Here is a 21,759-nt window from a genome sequence, read left to right on the forward strand (position 1 = left end):
ACTCTAATAAGTTTCTTATCAAAAACACAACCCATGAAAGATCAAGCACGCCTCTCTCAAAAAAACACACTCCCATGCCTACAGTGCTCACTAGACGATGATCTAAAGGCTACAATGCATCTTTCCTGAGAGATTGGACCGAGACCCAGTTGGGGTTAGATCATGCAACTACATTGAGGAAGAACAAGGCAGAGTCTGGGTTCATCTCCATCAAATAGTATTTTTGATGGTATCGACCCATCTCCTTATTTCTGGTGAGTTCCTGACATTTGAGAGCTTCGAGTTTGGTTTTCTTTTACTTTAATATGCTCTATTTATCTGATTCTAGGTAGATTTTTGAAATATAGGGTTTTTTTTTTTTTTTTTTAAATTGTTCGAATCTGAGTTTTTGTAACGCACAAACTTTTTTTCTGCAGTGTCGGGTTTTGTGTTTTTTTCTTTACTTTGTTCAAAAGGGCTGCACTTGGGTTTGTCTAATATTATTTGTTTTGTGCCTTTTTCTACATTCCCTTTCCATGGTTTTATCTCCCAAAAAGCAGAACAAAAGCTTTTAAGAATATTGTCTTTTTCTTTGTTGTGGTTTGTGTGGACCACATGATACTTGCCCAATTGGTTGCTTGAAATATAAGACATTTAGGTCTAAGCCAAGTACATCTTCAACCTCATTATCTGAACTCTAAAGCAAATGGAATTGGACCTTATAATATACGCACAACTGTAGCCTCTAGATCATCGTCTGGTGAGCACTGTAGGCGTGGAAGTATTTTTTTTTTTAGAGAGGCGTGTTTGATCCTTCGTGGGTTGTGTTTTTGATAAGAAACTTGTTAGAGTAACGGCAGAATATGAGGTGGGTAACGGAATGGTAATGAAGTGAAGCACAGGTGAGTAAAGTGTCAAAAATGAAACCACAGGTAGGTAAATTAAATTTGGGACAAACCATAAAGTGTAATTCCCAAAAAAAAAAAAGATTGTGGATGACTACTTGAGTTGAATACAAGAGTTTATCAATATATATTTTTTGTTTTCTTCTCACTTAGTTTTATATATAATCTCTTATTTCACAACATTTTTTTCTTGAAAAGTTTCTACTTATTTTTCCTAAACCAATGCTCTTGGAGCATTCATTAACGTTTCCCTATATTTAAAGCCAAAACTAAAAAAAAAAAAAAAAATCCAATTAGATTCCAAATTACAGTTTAATTTTGTGTCATTTGTGAATTCAATTTCTTAATTTTGATTCAAGTATTTACTACACATTGCAAAAGTCGAGGGCCACAATACTATAACTCATTCATCTATTGATTTGGTATTTGATAGTTTTATTAATTTTGAAAGACATTTATTTATGGCAATCGTATGTAGCCTTTGAATCATATTATTAATTTTTGAATAATGCTAGATGTATGGATAGGATTTGAGTCCTAAGCCTAAAAGTTAAAAGGATTTAGGCCCAAAGAACCGAATACAATGAATTTGTAGAGAGAGGGTTGGAAAACTAGGCTATAATGAGTTGGATAACAATTATAATGGATCCAAATGACAATAAGGTAAAGACATATTGGTTTTCTTTAATGAAAATAGTCATCGGTACAGTCCGAGGAGATCAGTTTCTATATATATTTCTTGAAGTTGATTATAAGTACAGTTCTTATTGCTCTAGTATTTCTTTCTCAATTTTTCAATTCCCTTCTCTCAGTGCCTCCCTTCTATTTTATACTATCTTTTCCCTTTCATCTCTGCCCTCCATGTGTAGGTTAGATTGCTGGTCTTGATCCATGTCACATCAGCGGGAGTAGCTGTAAGGCTGATAATTACTGTTCAAGTATCACTTCCTCATTAATGTGGTCAGAGAGTTAGCTGCAGAGCATTCAATGTGGTGGTAGAAACTTTCCCTTGGATATTTTCTAGCTCCCATTTGTCCTATACATCCATAATGCATATCTTTATCGATAGAATTTCCTGGAATATCACAATGAATAACAAAACACACTTTCTGACCTTTGCCTCATTTAGCTAAGGAGATGTTCCTCCTCGGCTTACCCTCTCCTGACTTCTCATTTGTAGCTTGCTTAGGGAGTTCTGAGTCTTACATCCTTATTACTGTTTATCTATCTTTGGACCACAAAGTGTCCTCGGACAAGGCCCAAGGTCCAACATATATTCTTGGGCCCCTTATCCCTACACTAGGGATACAAACTATTTTACAATAAATTTTATAAATTGCTGATGTGGTGAGTGATTATTGGTAAATAAAAAAAGTGATATTAATGGTGGGCCTAGATGAAAACTAATAAGAAGTTAGTCACATCAACATTTTGTAAAAATGTTGTAAAATAGGTCGTGGCTGTAGCATTCCTCTTAATTTTTACTCATTAACCATGTATCACCCATCCAACCAAAGAATACTAATCAAACTAATACGGTGATACCAATCAAAATGAGCCATACCATGCAAATAATACTTCCATCCATTGAATATGATAATGCTCGGTTTTAAACTTCATAACTACTTGTACCAAGGAGATTCTAGCCTTTTGCCCTTAATTTTTAAAAAATTTAGCAATATGCCCCTGTTTCGAAGCTATATAGGGATATGCCCCTGTTTTGATACTCGATTAACTTAAAATCAAGTTTCAAAGAAATACTCGATTCATAGAAAATCGATTTACGCCGAATAAAACTAAAAAAAAAAAAAAGAAAAAAAAGCATGGAACTCGATTTTAGGGAAGTCGAGTTCCAAAACGTCACTATAGGGCTTAAAAACGCCACTATAGGGCCCCTTGAACCTGGTATGGGGACTTATAAAAAATTTTTGCAGGAAAACGCCGCTATAGGGCCCTAAAACGTCACTATAGGGCTTAAAAAACGCCACTATAGGGCTCCTAGAACAGAACGATTACACTTACAAAATTTTTTTGCAGGAAAACGCCGCTATAGGACTTTAAAACGTCACTACAGGGCCTAAAAACGCCACTATAGGGTACCCTGAATATGGGCCAATCACACTTTTAAAAAATTTGCAGGAAAACGCTGCTATAAGACTTTAAAACGTCACTATAGGGATTAAAAACGCGACTATAGGGCTTCCTGAATATGGGGTGATTATACTTATAAAAATTTTTTTCGCATGGAACTCGATTTCCTGAAACTCGAGTTCCATACAATTTTTTTTTTTTTTTTTTTTTTTTTTTTTTTTTTTTTTTAAGTTTGATCGGGCATAACTCGATTTTCTACAAATCGAGTATCAAAACAGGGGCACGCTCCTATATAGTTTGCAAGCAGGGGCATATTGCCAATTTTTTTAAAAATTAAGGGTAAAGGGCCAGAATCTCCCTTGTACCAACTATTGTGAAAATGATGCTAGAAAACAATCTAAGCACATAATTAGATTAAGTTGAATGATAATAGTTTGTGTATCTTAATTCCACAAATTTGCATATGTTTGTCTTATCTTTGGAAATAAAAAAGAATTCCCTTGCACTTCATATTATACTATATTTATTAAAGTGAAAATTGAGATAAAGTTCAATTAAACATCCAAATTGAATTCTAATTTTATTCCGATTTTGTGCCAAGTATCCTTCCAATTTCCCTTTAATTTGATGCCATATGTTTTTGGATTTAAATTTAGTTTCAATTTTGTGCCAAATCATTATATACCTAACTACGTGTCAAATGTCTTTACATATAGATTCATGAATCTTAAGTAAAAAAATTATAAATTGCTCAATTAAAATTTATTATAAATCAATGTAACACTTTTTTTTTTTTTTTGAGTTTTAACCTATGACGTCCATTCTTAATAATACATTTTTTTCATTAGACTAAGATACCAAACGGTTTTTTGGTATAGACGGGATCTATGTAACACTTTGAATGTGTAAAACTTCTAACATATTTAAAACTATTTTAAGTCCTTAAAATTACTTCAAGCCCATTCTATTTAAATCTCATTTGAAACCATTTATGATCCACTTAATATAACCAAATTTTCTTACAAAAAATTATTATTAGTTCAAATATAAACTTCAACAAAATCTTTTATTAAGTTCTAAAAAATTAGTTGTTCATATCATATTTTAAGTATGTAAACATGAAATAATTTTATTGTACTACAATAACAAAAATTAAGTTAAGAAGTGAAAGAATATTTTATATTTTTCAAAAATAAAATGATCAATGATGACAATTAACATATTCTATCAAATAAAATCTTTGCAAAGGTTTTTTAAAAAGTTGACAAAAGACAAAAATAATCACCAGTAGCATTCAACCTAAGCAGGTATTTTAATATGCATATATTTATGATTTTTTTAAAAATATATCAATGCATGTATATAAAGTTACAAGCTAGTGAGTATAAATTGTAATTAAACATTAATGCGAATTTGAGTTTTTGGGCGTGAGTCCCTCCTGTATGTTCAAATTCTCTGCGCAAGAGACCCGTCCATTCTTATAAGCCATAAGGACTACAAGCCAGTTTGCAAGACCTCCCATAAAGCCCAAACTAGGTGATGAAAAATTCAAATACCCTCCAAGTCAAAACTTCCACAATTTTTCCTTTGGGTTTTCATGAAAGAGACTTAAGCCCAAATAATAATTTTGGGCTTTGGGAATTTGTATCAACATGATGTAAGCTCATATACCCTCATTTTTGTCTAGCGGGCTGCCTTGATCAGGCCTTTTCTGTTTAGTTATACATTTAATTTCGGTCATGACCAATTATTTACCCACAATCCCACCCGTTTGTGCTAGCGGGGACTGCGAGAGGCAATACCGTTTCGTCTAGTCTTGAGTTTGTGTTGGATATAAAAAATTAGTACAAAACAATTTTTTTTAATCATCTTGTTAGAGATATATATTAGACATATTAGCCCAATGTAATAGGCCCAAGCCCATTCCTGCTTGTACTAGTAATCTAGGGTTTAGTCGCCTATATATACTCATGTTAGGGTTCATTGTAACATAGGAAGTTATTGTACTACACTCTCATATAATAAAGATGTAGCCCTTAAGGGATTCCTCCGTGGATGTAGGCCGTCAAGGCTGAACCACGTAACCCTCGTGTTCTCAGTGTTCCTCTGCTATGCTTCCCCTTCCGCATCTACTCTAGCATACATAACATGGTATAACACATCTCGATGCTAATATTTAACATGGTATCAGAGCCAGGTTTCGTTCTTGGCATCAAACAAACATCTCTACACAACAAAGAAGATTCTCACGTGCACATCACCATCAGAAGTCACATATGCTTGTCTGCTGGATCTAGACTCCACGGCATCTCGCAGCCGCCACGGCTCACTGCTGTGTCCAAGATCCACAAACTCAAGCAAAGCCGTGACTTAACTTTTCAGATCTGTGCACATCAAGCCTTCGCCTGTCGAAACCAACACCACAGACGTGCTCCTCGGCCTCTCGTGAGGAAAACCCAGAAATTCGGTCTCCCGAAGCCCTGCCACGCGCCTCCACGCGCCACAGAAGCCTCCAGAAAATTCCCACGCGCCGCCTCAGATTCATCACTTTCAGATCGTCTTCTTGGTACACGCGCCACCATGAAGGCCTCCTCGTCCACCGATCTACTTCGCCTAAGAATCTGGTGGTCATACGACGCTGCACGCGCCACCACGCGCTAGCGCAGTTTCTAGCGACTTCTCCACGCGCCGCCGATTTCACAGGGTCAGTTTCTTCTTGGTACACGCGCCGCCATGACGGCCTCGCAGCTCGCCGATCTGCCAAACCACCGAAGTCCGAGCATCAATCTCCCTCGCACGCGCCTCCACGTGCCTTCGGAAGTTCCAGACACGCGCCGGAGGAATAGAACACGCGCCGAAGAGCTGCTGCTATGACTTGTGACGTCATCGGATGACGTCACCTATCCACGTCATCATGCCACGTCAGCCCTAGTCCACGTCATCATGCCACGTCAGCCCTAGTCCACGTCAGCGACACGTCATCAGCCACGTCAGCAGTGTCGTCTCGTCAGCACCACGTCGTTGACCCGGACCGACCCGACCCGGACCACCCGGATCTGACCCGTGAGCACTTTGACTGTTGACTTTGACTCTGGACCAGTTGACTTTGACTTTCTGCGTTGACCTTTGACCAAAAGTCAAAATTTCCAAAAGGGCCTATCTTGCTCAGTTTTTCGCGTAAATTCCGATTTTGGCCTCCGTTTCTTCATTTGAAACTCCGAAATTGGATATTTGGCACATTTTTTATTGTGGTTTCTTCAAAGGCATTTTACAAGGCATCTTCAAGTGATCTTCTCATGTTTATCCAACCTCAAGTCTTCATCAAGCTTCCGCCTTGAGTTTGAGGGAGGGTGTTAGAGATATATATTAGACATATTAGCCCAATGTAATAGGCCCAAGCCCATTCCTGCTTGTACTAGTAATCTAGGGTTTAGTCGCCTATATATACTCATGTTAGGGTTCATTGTAACATAGGAAGTTATTGTACTACACTCTCATATAATAAAGATGTAGCCCTTAAGGGATTCCTCCGTGGATGTAATGATATCTGAGAATAGTTCATTAAGAACCTAGGATGCACACACAGAAATACAGTCACATATATTATAAGTATAGATATGATACGGCAATACATGTAATTTTTAAAAAATTATAATATAATAGGACAAAAAAAACTCATATACGGCACTTGTACAACACCCCAAATGAAGTGTTTCTACATTCTAACTAAAAAATCTATATATATATATATATATTTTAGCAAGAGGACTGGGAAGGATTCCTCTAGTGTACTAGTTATCGTGACTAAGGTAAACACTAGGCCAGCCAAAATAAAAATATTAAATGGTATAATATTGATAAAAATTAAACAAAATATAATAGAACCTTATCCATTTTCTTTTTTTCTTTTTTTTTTTTGGGTGAAAAACCTATTTCATTATAATAGTCGGTATCAAACTAACAAAATTACCATCCATTTGAAAAGTCCATTGGATTCTCAAAAAAAAAAAAAAAAAAAAATGAAAAGTCCATTGGCATTGGTCACTCACTCTCAGGCTCCCAGCACGTGCAAACCATCAGGACAATACCCGAATTTGCGTGTAAGAGAACAGCCGATGCGTTGCAAAAGCAAGCCCGCGCCTTCCTTTTTCAAACCACAAAAAATTATGCACAACGACCACAACATTTGGATCATCTAAGCCCATCAAGTGAATGGTATAGAACAAAAACAAGTGCACAGTTCTAAGCTTGTACACATAACCATCTAAATAGACCCCCACGATGAAATGGCAACCCCTGATTGGTGACTTGTTTTGTCACCGTGGCCCAAAGAGTGGTCCACTTAATCAAGCAACAAAAATCATTTTGTATCCATTATTCCCCTCCACGTAAAATAATTCATGGTTCCTGAAATAAACAACCCCTTAGCCTCTAACTGTTGAGCCTAAGATTCTACATCCTCCAAATTTAACCAAGAATTGAAAATTAGTTCAGAATATTACCTGTGCTGCACCTATCTTAGTTCAGATTCTGGGCATAAATGCTCAAGCTAAATGTGTATTGCTCTCTGATTCCCAGTTCAAGCCAAGTCAAGCTTGGGAGCAGCTATGGTTCATTGATCCTTCAGTATCACAGGTCATTGAAACCATGTCAGGGAATTTCTGTTAAAGCCTTGAAAGATGAAACAGGTGGAGAAAGAAGCGGATTCCCTAGTCGGAATTGGGACCCTGGGTCAGAAATCGAGGTTCCTTTTGAACAAAGGCCGGTATGTTTACACTGTAAAACTACATACTTGTTACCAGAAAAAAAAAAGAGCATATGCCTGTTACAGTAAGTGGTTTCCTCAATGGTCCTTGCATGTTACAGACAAAATAGGCATACCTCATTTTTTTCTAATTCAAGTTGCAAGAATTATATGGCCACACTAACCCTTTAAACCGTTGTGCAAACCTGTAATATAGTTTCTGTACAGGAGTTAGGATCAAGTTCTCTTCCAAATTGGAGGAATATCTCCCAACCCATTAGGTGGCAATTCATAAAATCATCTACATATATTAAATCACAAGAATCATTATTTTAAAAAGTCACATGACTTATTATATAAGTCTTGTGACTAAAGTACGTGTAGATGTTCGTTTGAGACTTTGAGCTGCCAATTAGTGGGTTGGAGGAATTTACTTGGAGGTAAACTCCGTCCGTCAGTACAACAAATTAAGTCTATCTAATTGCTCACTAATATGAAACCATATAGAAAAGGGAATGAACAAGGCTTATAAAAGCATGATTAGTGGGTGGAGTGCGTCTTTGGTAGAGGAAACTTATTCAAAAGATTCAGCCCATATCATGAGTTGTATGCAATATATCATAATCAATTCGTATACTTAAAAGTAATTTGCTTCCATTATAGGTGAACGAGTACTCGTCACTAAAAGATGGAGTCCTATATTCATGGGGTGAACTTGGTCCTGGGCCCTTTTTCCTTCGTCTTGGAGGCCTCTGGTTAGTAACTTTCACAGTTCTAGGAGTGCCAATTGCAGCTGCAAGCTTTAATCCTGCAAGAGTAAGATTATATATCTACAAGAAAACTGTCACAAAAACCAAGCACCTTATATTTTGAAAGCACAAAGACAAATAACAGCATAGTTTCACACCATGGGAATAAATGTACAATCCAGCAAGAGATATTTTAATTGTTGAAAAAAGATTTCTGCTAAAATCTATGTTTACATTTAAATATTCCAACCATGCAGGATCCACTAAGATTTGTGTTAGCTGCCGGAACAGGAACTCTTTTCCTTGTGTCATTGATTGTCTTAAGAATATACCTGGTATCCTCTTCTTCTTTTTCATGTTACAGTCATTTCGTTTCTAGTGTGTATGGGTGAAAGTTAGCAGCAAGCACTTAAAAGAGCTTATTTTTAGAGGACAGTTACAAATGCCATGTATTAATGATGATATAAATACATTAGAATTGTCTGTTGCATTCTGAGTTTCTGAGAACAATAAAAAGTAGGTCTGGGAAGTCTAAGAATTCAGTACTCTGCACTACTCAACTAGGAGGACCTTGTGGCAATACAGATTATAGACATCCATACCCTGAGCATTCACAATACTTCTTAATAGCTGTCAAGTTAAAATAAAATAAAATAAATCATAATTCATTCAATAATATTCTTAATGCATATTGCAGGGATGGAGTTATGTTGGTGACAGACTTCTATCAGCAGTGATACCTTATGAAGAGAGTGGATGGTATGATGGACAAATGTGGGTAAAGCCACCCGAGGTTAGAACTTTCTGAGTCTCTTTCTTTCTTTCTTTCTTGTGAGGAGACAAGAGAGATCATTAGAAACAGGAGAATGCTATAATGCCACTTCTGTTCCTTGATTCTGGGCATCTGCAACAAGGATGAGTTTCTGCTACAGAATATTTAATTGCCAGGAAACGATAAAAAATGAATTAGTCAACCTCTTAAGAGTCCTTTGACTGAAAAATAAGTTTTTGACTAAAAGATGTTAGGACATATATGGATCATGTTAAGAACATACGTTATTTAGAATTGGCTAATCCCTTGACAAAATGCACTATACTTGTAATTGGGTAAATCTAGGATGTATTTAATACTTTAAGAACAAGAGTTCAAGTTTAAGTATTGAAGCCAGTGGGACCTTAAATTCACCCAATGAAATTTTTGCCTTGGAGGTTTTCCACATTCGTAAACAAATCACCATGTCAAATTTAATTTCCGTTGCACTTAGTTATTTGGTGATTTGTTTGTGCTACCGCGCGTTATTGCATGTTAATTTAATTAATTAATTAACTTGGCTAATTAATTGATTAATTTATCACAAGGGGTCAATACATTTTTGACCTATCAAAAGACAGGCTAGATAGGTTTAATACATGATTACAAAAGAGCCAAATAATCACACAAGGATGTGACAGAAGTGTTTAAGATCTTTCTACATTGAGAAATTCTAAGGATTTTGATTTTGCATTGCTGAAGATGAATTTCCATTGCTTAACATTAAAGTTCAATATTTCATAAGATTTCTGCCATGTAAGTTTATGTGCATGCACGCCTGGAATTTCCTACTTGATGAGCAGGATCATTAGAGACAGCAAAAATATTTAGATTACAGAACATCCCCATCCCGAGCAAGTAACCACAGTTGGAATCCACAGAAGTGTCAACAGACCATATTAAGCAATTTAAAGTTCTTAAGTAGAAAAATGATGTAGGGCCAGGTAAAAGGGAATATTTAATGCATGGAAACCCAGATATGTGCATCTATTGGTGTTACTTGCACTAGAACATCCCATTTTACCAACTTGTTTCAATTGGTACAATCCAGATGGCAACAAACAGCTCTGGAATGAATCAAAATGGATGGTCTAAATCAAGTGTATAATCTTAAACCATGTCTAAAATAAAAACAATTGGATTTTTAGTCAATTTTAAGACTTTCAAGTTTCAACTATAATCATTCAAGAGATGCCTATTGATTGAGCAGTCTGGTTGATAGCAAGATGGAATGAGTATGGTAAAGAGGTCATAGGATTCATTTTCATTCTGCTTAGTAGAATCATAAAGAGAACTAGTTCAGAAATCATATGTCATATCCTGCTACTGAAAACTAGTAGTTTGTTTTTTCTTACCATGCAGATCCTGGCTCGTGATAGACTGCTGGGCTCTTACAAGGTATTAAATCCTGGGATTTTTATTTTGGAAAGCAATTATTACTATAATTCCTGAACAAGTCACGGTGCAAAACTAGACTACTTGCAGTGAAACACTACATTCACACACACACAGTGTAATTCAAGGACATATATGTAAGTATGGTAGGCAACACAGTGGTGTGAACTACAGTTATATGATTTTATTTTATTTTTACGGAATAAGAAGTTCATATGGAAAATTAATGCCTCTAGGTTAAGCCAGTCATCAAATTTCTGAAACAGACACTAGTCGGAACAGGGGCATTACTTGTCACAGCAGCATTGCTTTTCACCTTCGCTAAACCTGTGGAGGATTTCCTTCAAACCACCTTTGGCACAAAACAAAACCCATCAGACATTCCAGCTTCAAAGATCAGCACAAAGTTCAACTTAAGGTATAAACACAATAGGCATTCCATCATTGGCATTAATTATGGAAGTAACATACTTCCATTATTCCTTACAAAGTTTCTTGTAAATCTTGTAGGAAAGAGGAGTTGCTTAAATTGCCAGGCGAAGTGGTGGCTAACGATGATCTAGCAGCAGCAGCTGCTGAGGCTGCTGATGGAAGACCAGTCTATTGCAGAGATAGGTTTTATCGTGCATTAGCAGGTGGACAGTACTGCAGATGGGAGGATCTACTTAAATAATGAGTAGAAAGGAGGCACAAATCATATAAAGTCTCATATTATAACTGTGCCCTGCAATTTCTATTTCCTGGATGTTAATTTTTAAAATTTTATCCGATTATTTCAAGGAAACATTTACATTGTTTAAAAATCAGAAGCATAACCATAGGGTTGAAGAAGTAAATGGCGGACAAGATTTTGAAACATAAGCACTGTTATGATTAATAGTACTGATCGTTATTTGTCTAATATACAACTTGCCTATACATTTAATTCATGAATGGAGAAAAGACAACATAACCCAGGCTTTCAAACAAGCACTTCAGCTTATTATGATAAAGAAAAATACAAAATAGACATGGAAATAGCAGGCAAACCTAAATAGATATAACAGAGCTCTAGCTAAATATCACTGTATCCTTCAAATATTAGCCTCCACCAGATAGATAATGACCTACCAGAAAAAAAAGTTTGATTCTCTTCTCATTCTCCACATTAACCGAGCTGATTTTCCAAGAAATTAGATCTCTTATGATGCCTAAACTGCAATGCCTGAACAGGTACATTCCTTACCCAAGGAATCCTATCAGCAAAAATAAAGATAACAATTTCCTGTATATATCCCAAATATCATCTTCATGAGTGCTAACACAAGATACTGGATGATAAACTGTGCAGAAATCACTACCAGTGAAACTTAAGCTTTCTTTGACCTCAAAACGAACCGTTCTCCCATGGCAGACAGCTGAACTGTTTATAGTGTCAGAAAGCTGCTTCTAGTAATGTCAGGAGATTCTGAAAGTTGTTCTTCAATTATATTTCATCTCCCAAGGCTCCTTTGTTAACAACAATAGCAGGGTACAAAATTATTCCTTTTGCATAAATAGCAGTCAGTGCAACTCTGCTTCCTGAAACTCTTGTGCAATTGAATATGAATGCTAATCAACAGATAGTCATCTCAGATCAGAAATGAAGCATTTATAGCATCAGAAGGCTATGTGGTATCCATCCTAAACAATTTTCTTGCACCAACTGAGAATTCTATACAGCTGCCCTTCAACAGCATCCCTGACCATTGATTTCCTTCTTTGGGCATCTTCAAGATCTAGAGTTCTATATGCAAGAGAAAACAAATACATTGCTGGATGGAGCCTCCTGCACATGTACAAATGAATTACAGTGAGTACACTTCAAAATTTCAAGTATCTTTGACAAGGGCAATAATAAATCAGGGGCAATAAATGCCTATGTCCATGGAAACTTTATTGAATCCCCCCCCAAAAAAAAAAAAAAATCATATCCAGTGCATAAGACTCCTGTGGGGTCTAGGAGAGGTGGTTGGTAGACAGCCTTACCCCCAATTTTTGAGAGGCTTATTCTTTTTTCCTTTCTTTTTTCTTTTTCTTTTTTTGGATAGGTAAATATGGGGAGGGGCCTTGTTTGGTATAAACCCCAATGTACCACTGAAATATCCCCCAAACCCCAAGAGAGGCTGATTCTTAGACTCGAACCCAGGACAACTGCTTGGACGGAGGGCACTTGCCATCTCACCAAGGTCCAATCTCTTGAATACAACCAAATTAAATTTATTACCATATTTTTCAATACTTTCTAAAATTCTCACTCTATATGTCTGGTTGTTATCCTATAAAAGTCAAAATTGATTCCAAACAAGTTTAGAAGCAAAACATCTGCCCTGGACAATTAAATGGTTGACAAAAACATGCAAAACAGAGAAAAACTCAAGATTTTGTTAAGGCTACATGTTATGAACTTACTTGTCAAACTCTTCACCTGCATCAAATCCGTCCCAATGCCTTTGTGATAGGACTGTGTGGCCTTTCTTATCTCTGCCGAATGTTTCAACATACCAACCACCAATGTCATGCATGGCACTGCGAGGCTCGAACAGCCAAAATCTGTTGAAGTAAGCAAGTTTAAATGATCAAGGATATTACTTAGGATTTCTTTGAAGAGATTTCATTTGGTAAGTGCAAGAATTGGAATAACACATGATATTCAAAAATATTTATTTTGCTGATGGCATACAGATATGAACCTCAAATTGAGAACAATTAGCAGTTTGATTTATTTTGGCCTTGTCCTTAATGTCATGCACTCTCAATTACAGAAGAAGGAAGCATTATACCATTTCAAGAAGGTATAATGAAACTAAACTTGATGTGTATCTAACTATTTATCTAAAGTGGCTGCTAACAAAACCAGCCCAAACGAAGAAACAAAGACTCAGCACAGTCCAAGCCAAATTCACCATATTGGCCTCCAAAATCATTGTCAACAGCAAGGTAATATTAACAACGCTCGGAGCTAATGATCACAATAGAAACAATAATGTTGCTTGGTTGTCATAAAATTTGGAAAACTAAAACTAAAACACATGGTAAGTTTTGGCTGGTAACATCAACCTTAAGAAAATGAAGAAATAATAAGGAACAAAGAACAATTATGCATGAACTAAATCATAAGATGATATTGCACAGAAGACAGAAACTATTAAAGATTATGAAAGTCCTTCAGTGAAACCTATGACAAAAAATCTCACAGGCATAAAAATAATAGGGGAATGGGAGTAAAGCATATATCTTTTAGCCAGCTCCAAAAATTGGATCAAAAATAAGTTTGGTTGAGTAGTGAGTCCAGTGATAGGAATTTAAGAAATGTCAGCTTACTTGCTTGGGGGTAAACGGGCTCTACTGCATCTACATTCACACACAGAAACTTCTTCTCCCACTCCAAACCAGTGCATGTGTTTAACCTGAAATTTTTTTTTCTTTTTTCTTTTTAGAGGACCAAAATAAATAATATACTACGATATAAAAATAGGCAATAGATTGCCAATTCATTTGACATAGTGCTCATCTGGCACAATATATTTACAAATTTCAATTATAAAAGCAAATGTGGATATTAAGTTAGTCCAAAATTTATTAAAGCATGAATTTATCTAAACATAATGAGAACAAGAGATGTCCCTAGTATGAGGGATCACTAGACTAGCCAGCAAGATAATGGTGGATAAATTGTACACTCATGCCAAACATTCTCTTGGAATAAAAGAAGTCAATGAGAAAAAGAAAAAGGCACTCAAAATCAACAATGTTGCAGGAAAAGTTTGTAAACAAGTGTAACAAAAAAGATGTTATGCATGGTCCTCAAAGTTCAAAGCATTTTTCTCAATCAAAAACCTGTAAATGAACAAAAAATAAATTTTTTTAATCACACATACATAACAAAAGCTTTTGTACAAGTAATCCTTTTTGATTGTTCACAAATGATTCTTCACAATTTGCATGAAGCAATTAACTATTTACCCAAAAAGAAAAAGTTGCATCCTTCAATGATACGAATCAATACAGGTAAGGAGCAACTAGCTCGAAATTAATACTTTCAACACTATTTATCTGCAGAAAAGATCATTGGAAACCCAAGTATTTGTCTCCACTAGAGGCTATCAGAGCACCGAAAGATAGTTCTTATTGTCAACGATGCCAAAACCCAGTAAAGTTGTAGAAAAAGTCATGTTCAATCAGCTGCAAATGATTCACAATAGGCACTGCACAGCATATGCAAGAAAGCATTCATGCAGGGACCAAATCCCCTTTGCTCTTATCAAATATGAAACAACAATGAGAAAATTGCAAAATCAAATCAAAAATTAAAAATTGAGAAGCATGTAAAGTTAAAAGCATAAGAACCAAAGGGAACCAGTTTTACAAACCAGCAATGTTCTATGTTTCATAAGCACATGGGTTTTTGTACCACTGCTATCATAGACAAAGCAAGACCCTTCTTCTGGGCCAGCCCCTAGTCCAGTTATGGTTCCCAATGGAATCCTTGTTCCAACTGCACCACAAGAAAACTGATCTATAGAGGACCCTTCACAAATATGCATGGATGGATCTTCTTGTGAACTAAGAAATACATGTATCTGGTCTTGAGCATCTTCATTGTGTACCCCATTGCAATAGCTTTTAGGAGGGAGTCTAGTAGCCACAGCAACCAGCCTCCCAAATATATGTAATTCTAGATCTTTATATGCATCTGATGTGTGATCTGTAACATTCTGAGATTCCATCAAAGGAGTTCCAAAATCGTCCACATTATCCGATTTCATGTGGATGCTCATATCCTCAAATGTAGGACGCATGCCTGAACCCATAGATGCAAATGAAGTTAATTTTTCATTGCTGGAAAAAGATAATTTGGGAAGTTTATTGACCAAGCAGACCATCCCAAAAAGATCACGCCCTGAAACCAAGTGCAGAACCTCAGGAGTTTCATAAACAGATCTCTCCTCAGCTTCAAAGCGGTCAGGAAGAAGATCCATTGAATCAATTATAGGGCCATAGTACGCTGCATTTATGGCAGAATAAAAATCCCTTTCAAGCTCATCAAAATAGCCTGTTCCAACAACCACCTTCTTATTTGACACTATATCATTTATAGCAAATCTATACCACCTTAACCATTCAACAACTTCCATTTGCTTAAATGTCGTCACATCATGGGGCTTATATGTGGATATTCTTGTTCCTTGTTGTGAATGTTTCTGCATAAGCCTTCTCTGAGATATCAGATACCTGTCATAATGGGTCCTCTTCTCAGAATCCGAAAGAATCTGCAATCCATTATTGATTATTCTGTGAAGTCAGAATACCCTGTAATGTTAAAGCATATCACTAAACTGAACATTACCATCACCCACTATAAATGCACATTACAGCATAAAGGGTATTTTAGCTTAGAGGTTCATCGACCTACATAAGCACAGTACCGTTGCCCACAGAAATGTGTCTTGACCATGTAAACATCTTACCGACATGAAAATGAATTCCATCACAAGAAGATTCTTTCAACTATATAAAAAATACAGAAGCCAAAGGGGACAAAAAACCAGACATAATAAAAATCTTTGGAAAATAAAAATCCAGCATCTCATTCTGGCTCACATTGTATAAAACAATAGATAAATACATGTCAGTGTCACACCAAAGTTAGAATCAAAATACATGTCAGTGTCACACCAGACCACAATTTTGTTATGACAATGCATTTTAAAAAAGGCAAAGTTTGCATCAAGTCATAACTGAATACAACACAAACATTAGATGTTTTGTTGAAATCCCAGTCAAGCTCTAATGATAAAGTAAAATAATTGATTTCTGAAGAATAGTTGATTCGAACAATATTTTCCTCGTTTAGTAATACTGCGTAATGACCAGCCTTTTGGCTTTAGTTTTCTAGTGAATTTGGGAGTTACGTATTCGCGTGTGTGTAATACATTAAGATACTTGAGTTTCCTCACAAATCATAATCTTAACATGCATTTTGACTTTAGTTTCCTAGTGCATTTGTATTAGACAAGCTATCTAAATTGCAACATTCATGTATGTTAGAGTTCACCAATTTCAAGCTGAACATTCAGTCCCCTAAAATACTTGGTACCTATAAGGTACTACTCTTTGTCAATCAATTTTCAACTTCATAAGCCAAGAAATTAAACAATTCAATTTTACTCTGATAAATTCAAATTCAGCTACATGTAACAGAGAAACTCAAATAATAAACAAATATGATCAGTGCATTAAATAGGAGTAATGCGATTAGAATAGTAGAGCAGTGGGCACAGCACCTCATAGGCCGCGAGAATTTCCACAAACCGCTGAGAAGCAGAGAAATCGTTCTTCGACTCAGCGAGGTCCGGATGAGTTTCTTTAGCGAGTTTGTGAAACGAGGCTTTGATTTCGGCGAATGAGCTGGTCTGTGAAACTCCTAAGAGGTCGTACGCGTTGTCTCCGGGGAACTCGGTCCCAGCCGACTCAGTGCCGCTACTGAACCACCGAGTTCTACGACTCGGATACAAGCAGTTTTTAGCTTTGCTGTGGTTTATTTGAACTGAAATTTGATAAATTTGCCGCCGGAGATAGTGTGCAACAAGAGAAGTCATTTCTTTTTATCTTCCAAAACAAAAGAAGGAAAAGGAAATTTTAGAAATGATGCAGAGCTGAGAATTGAGGTTGGGTGGGCCGGTGGGGGAAGAATTGAGTTGAGCTCGTGGTACGATCACCGATGAGTGCACGGAATTTGGGAGGCTTCGCGCCATGAGCAGAGCCACGTGGAACTCAGCGTTTTTCCTAGCTTTTGAAAGGTTTTTACAACCCAATATGAAGCAGTAGGTTGAGTAACATAAACTTTTTCACAATTTTATTACAAATTTGTTACGTGGCAATATGCGAGACAATCCATAATTTTACTATTTATAAGTGACCACGTAGTAAAATTGTGAAAAAAATTGTGTCCTTATATTTACTCAATCTGAAATTATTGTGTTGAGAAATTTTCAACCTTATCCAACTAACCAATTACACGTGTTGAAACTAGAAACTAACTCGGCCCAATTTAAGTAAGTCAAGTTGGATTGAGTTGGTTTTTTTAGAAAATGAATTGAGTTGGATTGGGTTGGGAAGGTGGATTTTTTGTTTTTTTTTTTTTTTTGAGAGAATGGATTTTTTGTTTTTAAAATCATATTATATTTTACTTTTTTTTTAATATATATAAAAAAATCATATTTTTACTAGTCGGCCCAACCGAAGGGGTCACAGGTGATTTTTGATGGGTTGAATGGGTAATTAATGGGTTTATCTTTTTTTAAAATCTCAGATTGTCAAGTGGATAGATGATCTAGTGAAAATTTTATCCATCCACTCAACCTGATCAAATAATTAACTCTTGGGCCAACTCTGGGCCTAATTAGGTTTATGCCTAAGGCCCCCAATTAGTCCATTACAAAGGAAAAAAAAAAAAAAAAAACCTCCAGGACAGTGTACGTCACTAAATTACTAACTAGTTTCACCCAAAAAAAAAAACTAATAAATTGTGTATTCTTCCCCCACCTGTAAGAAGGCCTTTACAAATTTTGTCAATAGAAACCAACCAAAATTGAAACTCTAAATTAATTCTTTTTATATTTTTTATAAGTATGTTAAATCATTATTTACAATTAATTTTCAATAATAGTTCAAGACATTAATTTTTGTAAACTAAATTCTCTCTTGATAGATTGTCAAAACTAAGCCTGTTGTTGTCACATGTCCTGCTCTCTCTCTCTATTGGCTAGAGGCCACCACTCTGAAAAGCTCGATCTCAAGCTTCTCTTCTCGACGATGATGGCAACTGGTTGTGAAGGACCAAATCTCAACAAAGGATGACGCCAATTGATCTTGGGCTAAATCTTAACACCAAGCTTCTGGGCTCGATCTTGAAAGGAGCTTAATGATTCAACCACATGCCACTCCTTTAGGATTGTATTTATTTATTTTCATATAGCCTAAATTAATTATTATTATTATTATTATTGCTTGTTTTTTAATTTTGAGCACTAGATCAACCAATTACAGGTGGTTAGAAATGGCCAATAAATAGTGCTCACTGGACCAACATGTCAAAAACATGATTAGCCATGATATGCACAGAATAAACGGATTATAGAACCAACTAACGTAGGAATGATTTCAAGCAAGAAAATGCTTCAATAATTGAGTAATATAGGGTCCCAATATTACACTCATAATAAGTCAGTAGGTATTTTAATCATACGCATTGAGATTTCGGATGAAAGAAGCTTTGAAACTAGTGGAAACAAGTAAACAAGTTATCCTATGCTAGCTTAAAGACTACCCGCAAAAGCAAGTTGCTCTTGGAGTTCTTGAACTCGAATTTATACTGTATTCTGTATTGGCTTGAACCTCCTGTGACATGTCCATTGGAAAGACTGGTAGTTCTTGACTTCTTGTGATTAACTAGAGTTATTTTCCCTTACAACAAACGAAGATGAAGGATTCGAATTTAGATTCTCCTTTCATTCTAAATTTGGATAATATCAGAAAACCACATGACTCTCAATAATTGCAATGCACGTTGAACCATCTTTTATATTTGGTAAACCATATGCTCTTTCAAAAATCAAAAGAGGACATAATTAAGCATATTTGGCCATTACTCTTTCATGATTACTTCAAAAGAGACAGCAGGATTTTCTTAAGTTAAAGATAGGCAACGATTTTCTACATATACAAACGTTACATATGTGCGCAATTAGTTACCACAAAGTATACAACTTAAGAAACAATGGTGGAAAATAAAAATAATCACACTTCTCCTGCTCCCTTCTCTCTTTTTTTGGAAGAGGATGAAATTAATGAAACATAAAGTTAATTAGTATCAATCCTCAAAGTAGAATCGCCCGAATGACCCCAACTTGTTCAATTATGGATGTAAGGGAAAGGGTGAAAGTTTCCCAACACAGAAAGGAGTTAATTACTTCGGAGTGTGGCTTAATGATAAATGTTCTTGTATCGTTTCATATGATGCTTAACAGGAGTTGAGCAATTCGAGTAGTTGCATTTTAATAAATGTGTTGTGCCCATGATGATAGCTTCATCAAGGTCCTATTGGTATACATGATATTATCCGTTACCATCACGTGACGTGAGGTCAATAAGTCCATAACGAAGACTTCAAATATGATAGGTTTATTAGTTTATGCTCACCAATCGAAGATCCCTAATTAGGAGTGCAAATCCTGAGATTTTTGTCTTCCAATAACAACATTACTTCCATTAATCATACCATCACCTAAGTAACAGGAGAAAATCTAGGAAGTATGGCCATAAAATTACCTTGATATAAAGAACAAGAGAGAAAAGGTATGGGAGAAAAACACTATCATTTTGATTACTTTTCCGGATTCTTTTTTTTGAATAATTTTTTCAAAATTTGAGTTTAGAGATTTCTTACTTAAGCACCATAAAGGTTTAGCTATTGTTACAAATAGGTTTTCCAAAGTTTTCTTAATTTGGACAAGTGTCCCACTATCATCCGTAGTTTCAGCAGAAGAAATTAATCACAAACTTGTGTCCGTTTGGAATAACTTATTTAGCTGGAACTAAAAACTTTTTGCTGAAAATATAGAAAAAATGTTAAAAAAATAAACTGAATAGTATCGTAAGATCTATGAATAGTATCAAAAAGTGCAGTGAGACTTATGAATAAATCAAAAAGTGCAGTGAAACCCATAAATAGTAGCAAAAATAAGCTGAAAGTAGAGATAAACTGAAAAATTCAGCTCTTTCCAAACGCAAACTTAAGTATAGCTGTCTCTATTATTAGTTCAATAATTGGCAGTCCTTATCTATGCTTTCTGAAGCCAACTGGCAATTATTTGTCTACTTCAAGGATAAGGAGAACAACTATACATGGATCACACAAGCCAACTTGTATAGACAAAGACAAGAAAATTTATTTGTTCTGGTTCACTATTTGAAAAGAAATTAAGTACAACCTAATAGATCTGATAAGTACCTATCTGGAAAAATAAACAAAAACCAGGGTTAATCTATTAAGGTTCAATAATAGTTTATAAAGTACTAATAAACATTTCAACTAGAAATATGCAAATAATTCTTGGCACAAGCAGGTACATGTTCTTAACTTCTAGAAAGGAACCTTCTCACAAGTTTCTTTTTTTTTTTTTTTTTTGATGGCCACAAGTTTCTTATAGTATACTAATGTGTGCATGATTATTCTTAACAAAAGAGAATTAATTATAAAGTTGTTTAATATAAATAATTGTGTGACATGATTCTTTTGTTACAATTCTACTAAATTGTGCTACATTGGCAAGCTAGTAGTAGTAGGGAGTTGGCAGGAAATGGAAGACAGGTATTATATTCACATGTAGAAGGTTGGAACCAAGACTACCATGGATCTTTCTGTTCAGCTTCAGCCTACCCAAGACAATTAAGAAATTTAATAGAAAGCTAGTTTGATCATAATTCATGCGTTTTATTTTTAATTTGCGAAGTGAGCGGGACGATGCATGGGATTTATGAAACATATATAATTAATAATTCAAAGTTCTTTTAAAAGTGAAAACAATATTGTACTAAATTTTTTAGAGATAATTAAAATATATATGTAGCTAACCACATAACTCGAACCAATTTTCTCCCTAAACTTTCAAATATTTTGCACATAAGGATGTGTCAATTCAACTACAAGACCCTTTGCAACTTGAATAAAATTCACTGTGCTTACTAAGTCATAAGTTGAAATCAAACATTAATCCATGTGGGATTAAAGGATTTGCGAGCTGTCATATAATAACTTTATATTGTACCCTTCAAAATTAGACTTTTTATTATTTATTAATACAAATGTTTCTTTGAATGGTATTAGAATTCTCAGAGCTTTCAACCTTGCCCTTCTAGCCAAGCAAGGCTGGAGAATACAGCAAAACCCTAACGCTTTGATCCACAAAGTCCTTAAAGCAAAGTATTTTGCGAATTCCTCCTTCATGGAAGCTCAAGTAGGGAAAAAGCCATCCTACATATGGAGAAGCATGGTGGTTGCTA

General features: G+C 35.6%; 2 protein-coding genes across 3 annotated transcripts; one reads left to right on the top strand and one right to left on the bottom strand.

Moving 5' to 3' along the window:
- Positions 1–7,360: 7,360 nt before the first annotated feature.
- On the top strand, positions 7,361–11,603 carry LOC115994200 (protein CONSERVED IN THE GREEN LINEAGE AND DIATOMS 27, chloroplastic). Of its 2 annotated transcripts, none has more exons than XM_031118254.1 (7): positions 7,361–7,740; positions 8,383–8,535; positions 8,726–8,803; positions 9,166–9,261; positions 10,642–10,677; positions 10,911–11,092; positions 11,185–11,603. In XM_031118254.1, the coding sequence occupies exons 1-7, from the start codon at positions 7,516–7,518 to the stop codon at positions 11,345–11,347; spliced, it is 933 nt and encodes a 310-aa protein (XP_030974114.1). In that variant the 5' UTR covers positions 7,361–7,515; the 3' UTR covers positions 11,348–11,603. The 2 variants fall into 2 exon arrangements, with proteins under 2 accessions (XP_030974114.1, XP_030974115.1); XM_031118255.1 differs by having other exon boundaries at positions 10,941–11,092.
- Positions 11,604–12,213: 610 nt separating this feature from the next.
- On the bottom strand, positions 12,214–17,487 carry LOC115994199. Its single transcript, XM_031118253.1, has 5 exons — positions 16,980–17,487; positions 15,066–15,965; positions 14,017–14,102; positions 13,105–13,245; positions 12,214–12,481 (listed from the first exon to the last, which is right to left on the bottom strand). The coding sequence occupies exons 1-5, from the start codon at positions 17,292–17,294 to the stop codon at positions 12,337–12,339; spliced, it is 1,587 nt and encodes a 528-aa protein (XP_030974113.1). The 5' UTR covers positions 17,295–17,487; the 3' UTR covers positions 12,214–12,336.
- Positions 17,488–21,759: the final 4,272 nt, after the last annotated feature.

Source organism: Quercus lobata, chromosome 6, assembly GCF_001633185.2.
Source record: "Quercus lobata isolate SW786 chromosome 6, ValleyOak3.0 Primary Assembly, whole genome shotgun sequence".
NCBI lineage: Eukaryota > Viridiplantae > Streptophyta > Magnoliopsida > Fagales > Fagaceae > Quercus > Quercus lobata.

Coding starts and splice junctions, on each gene's coding strand:
- LOC115994200 (XM_031118254.1), top strand. CDS start 7,516: ATGCTCAAGCTAAATGTGTATTGCTCTCTGATTCCCAGTTCAAGCCAA. Junction 8,804..9,165: donor TTGTCTTAAGAATATACCTG/GTATCCTCTTCT, acceptor TGCATATTGCAG/GGATGGAGTTATGTTGGTGA. Junction 11,093..11,184: donor AGCACAAAGTTCAACTTAAG/GTATAAACACAA, acceptor TAAATCTTGTAG/GAAAGAGGAGTTGCTTAAAT.
- LOC115994199 (XM_031118253.1), bottom strand. CDS start 17,294: ATGACTTCTCTTGTTGCACACTATCTCCGGCGGCAAATTTATCAAATT. Junction 14,103..15,065: donor TGAAACATAGAACATTGCTG/GTTTGTAAAACT, acceptor AAAAAATTTCAG/GTTAAACACATGCACTGGTT. Junction 13,246..14,016: donor GCCCGTTTACCCCCAAGCAA/GTAAGCTGACAT, acceptor TTACTTCAACAG/ATTTTGGCTGTTCGAGCCTC.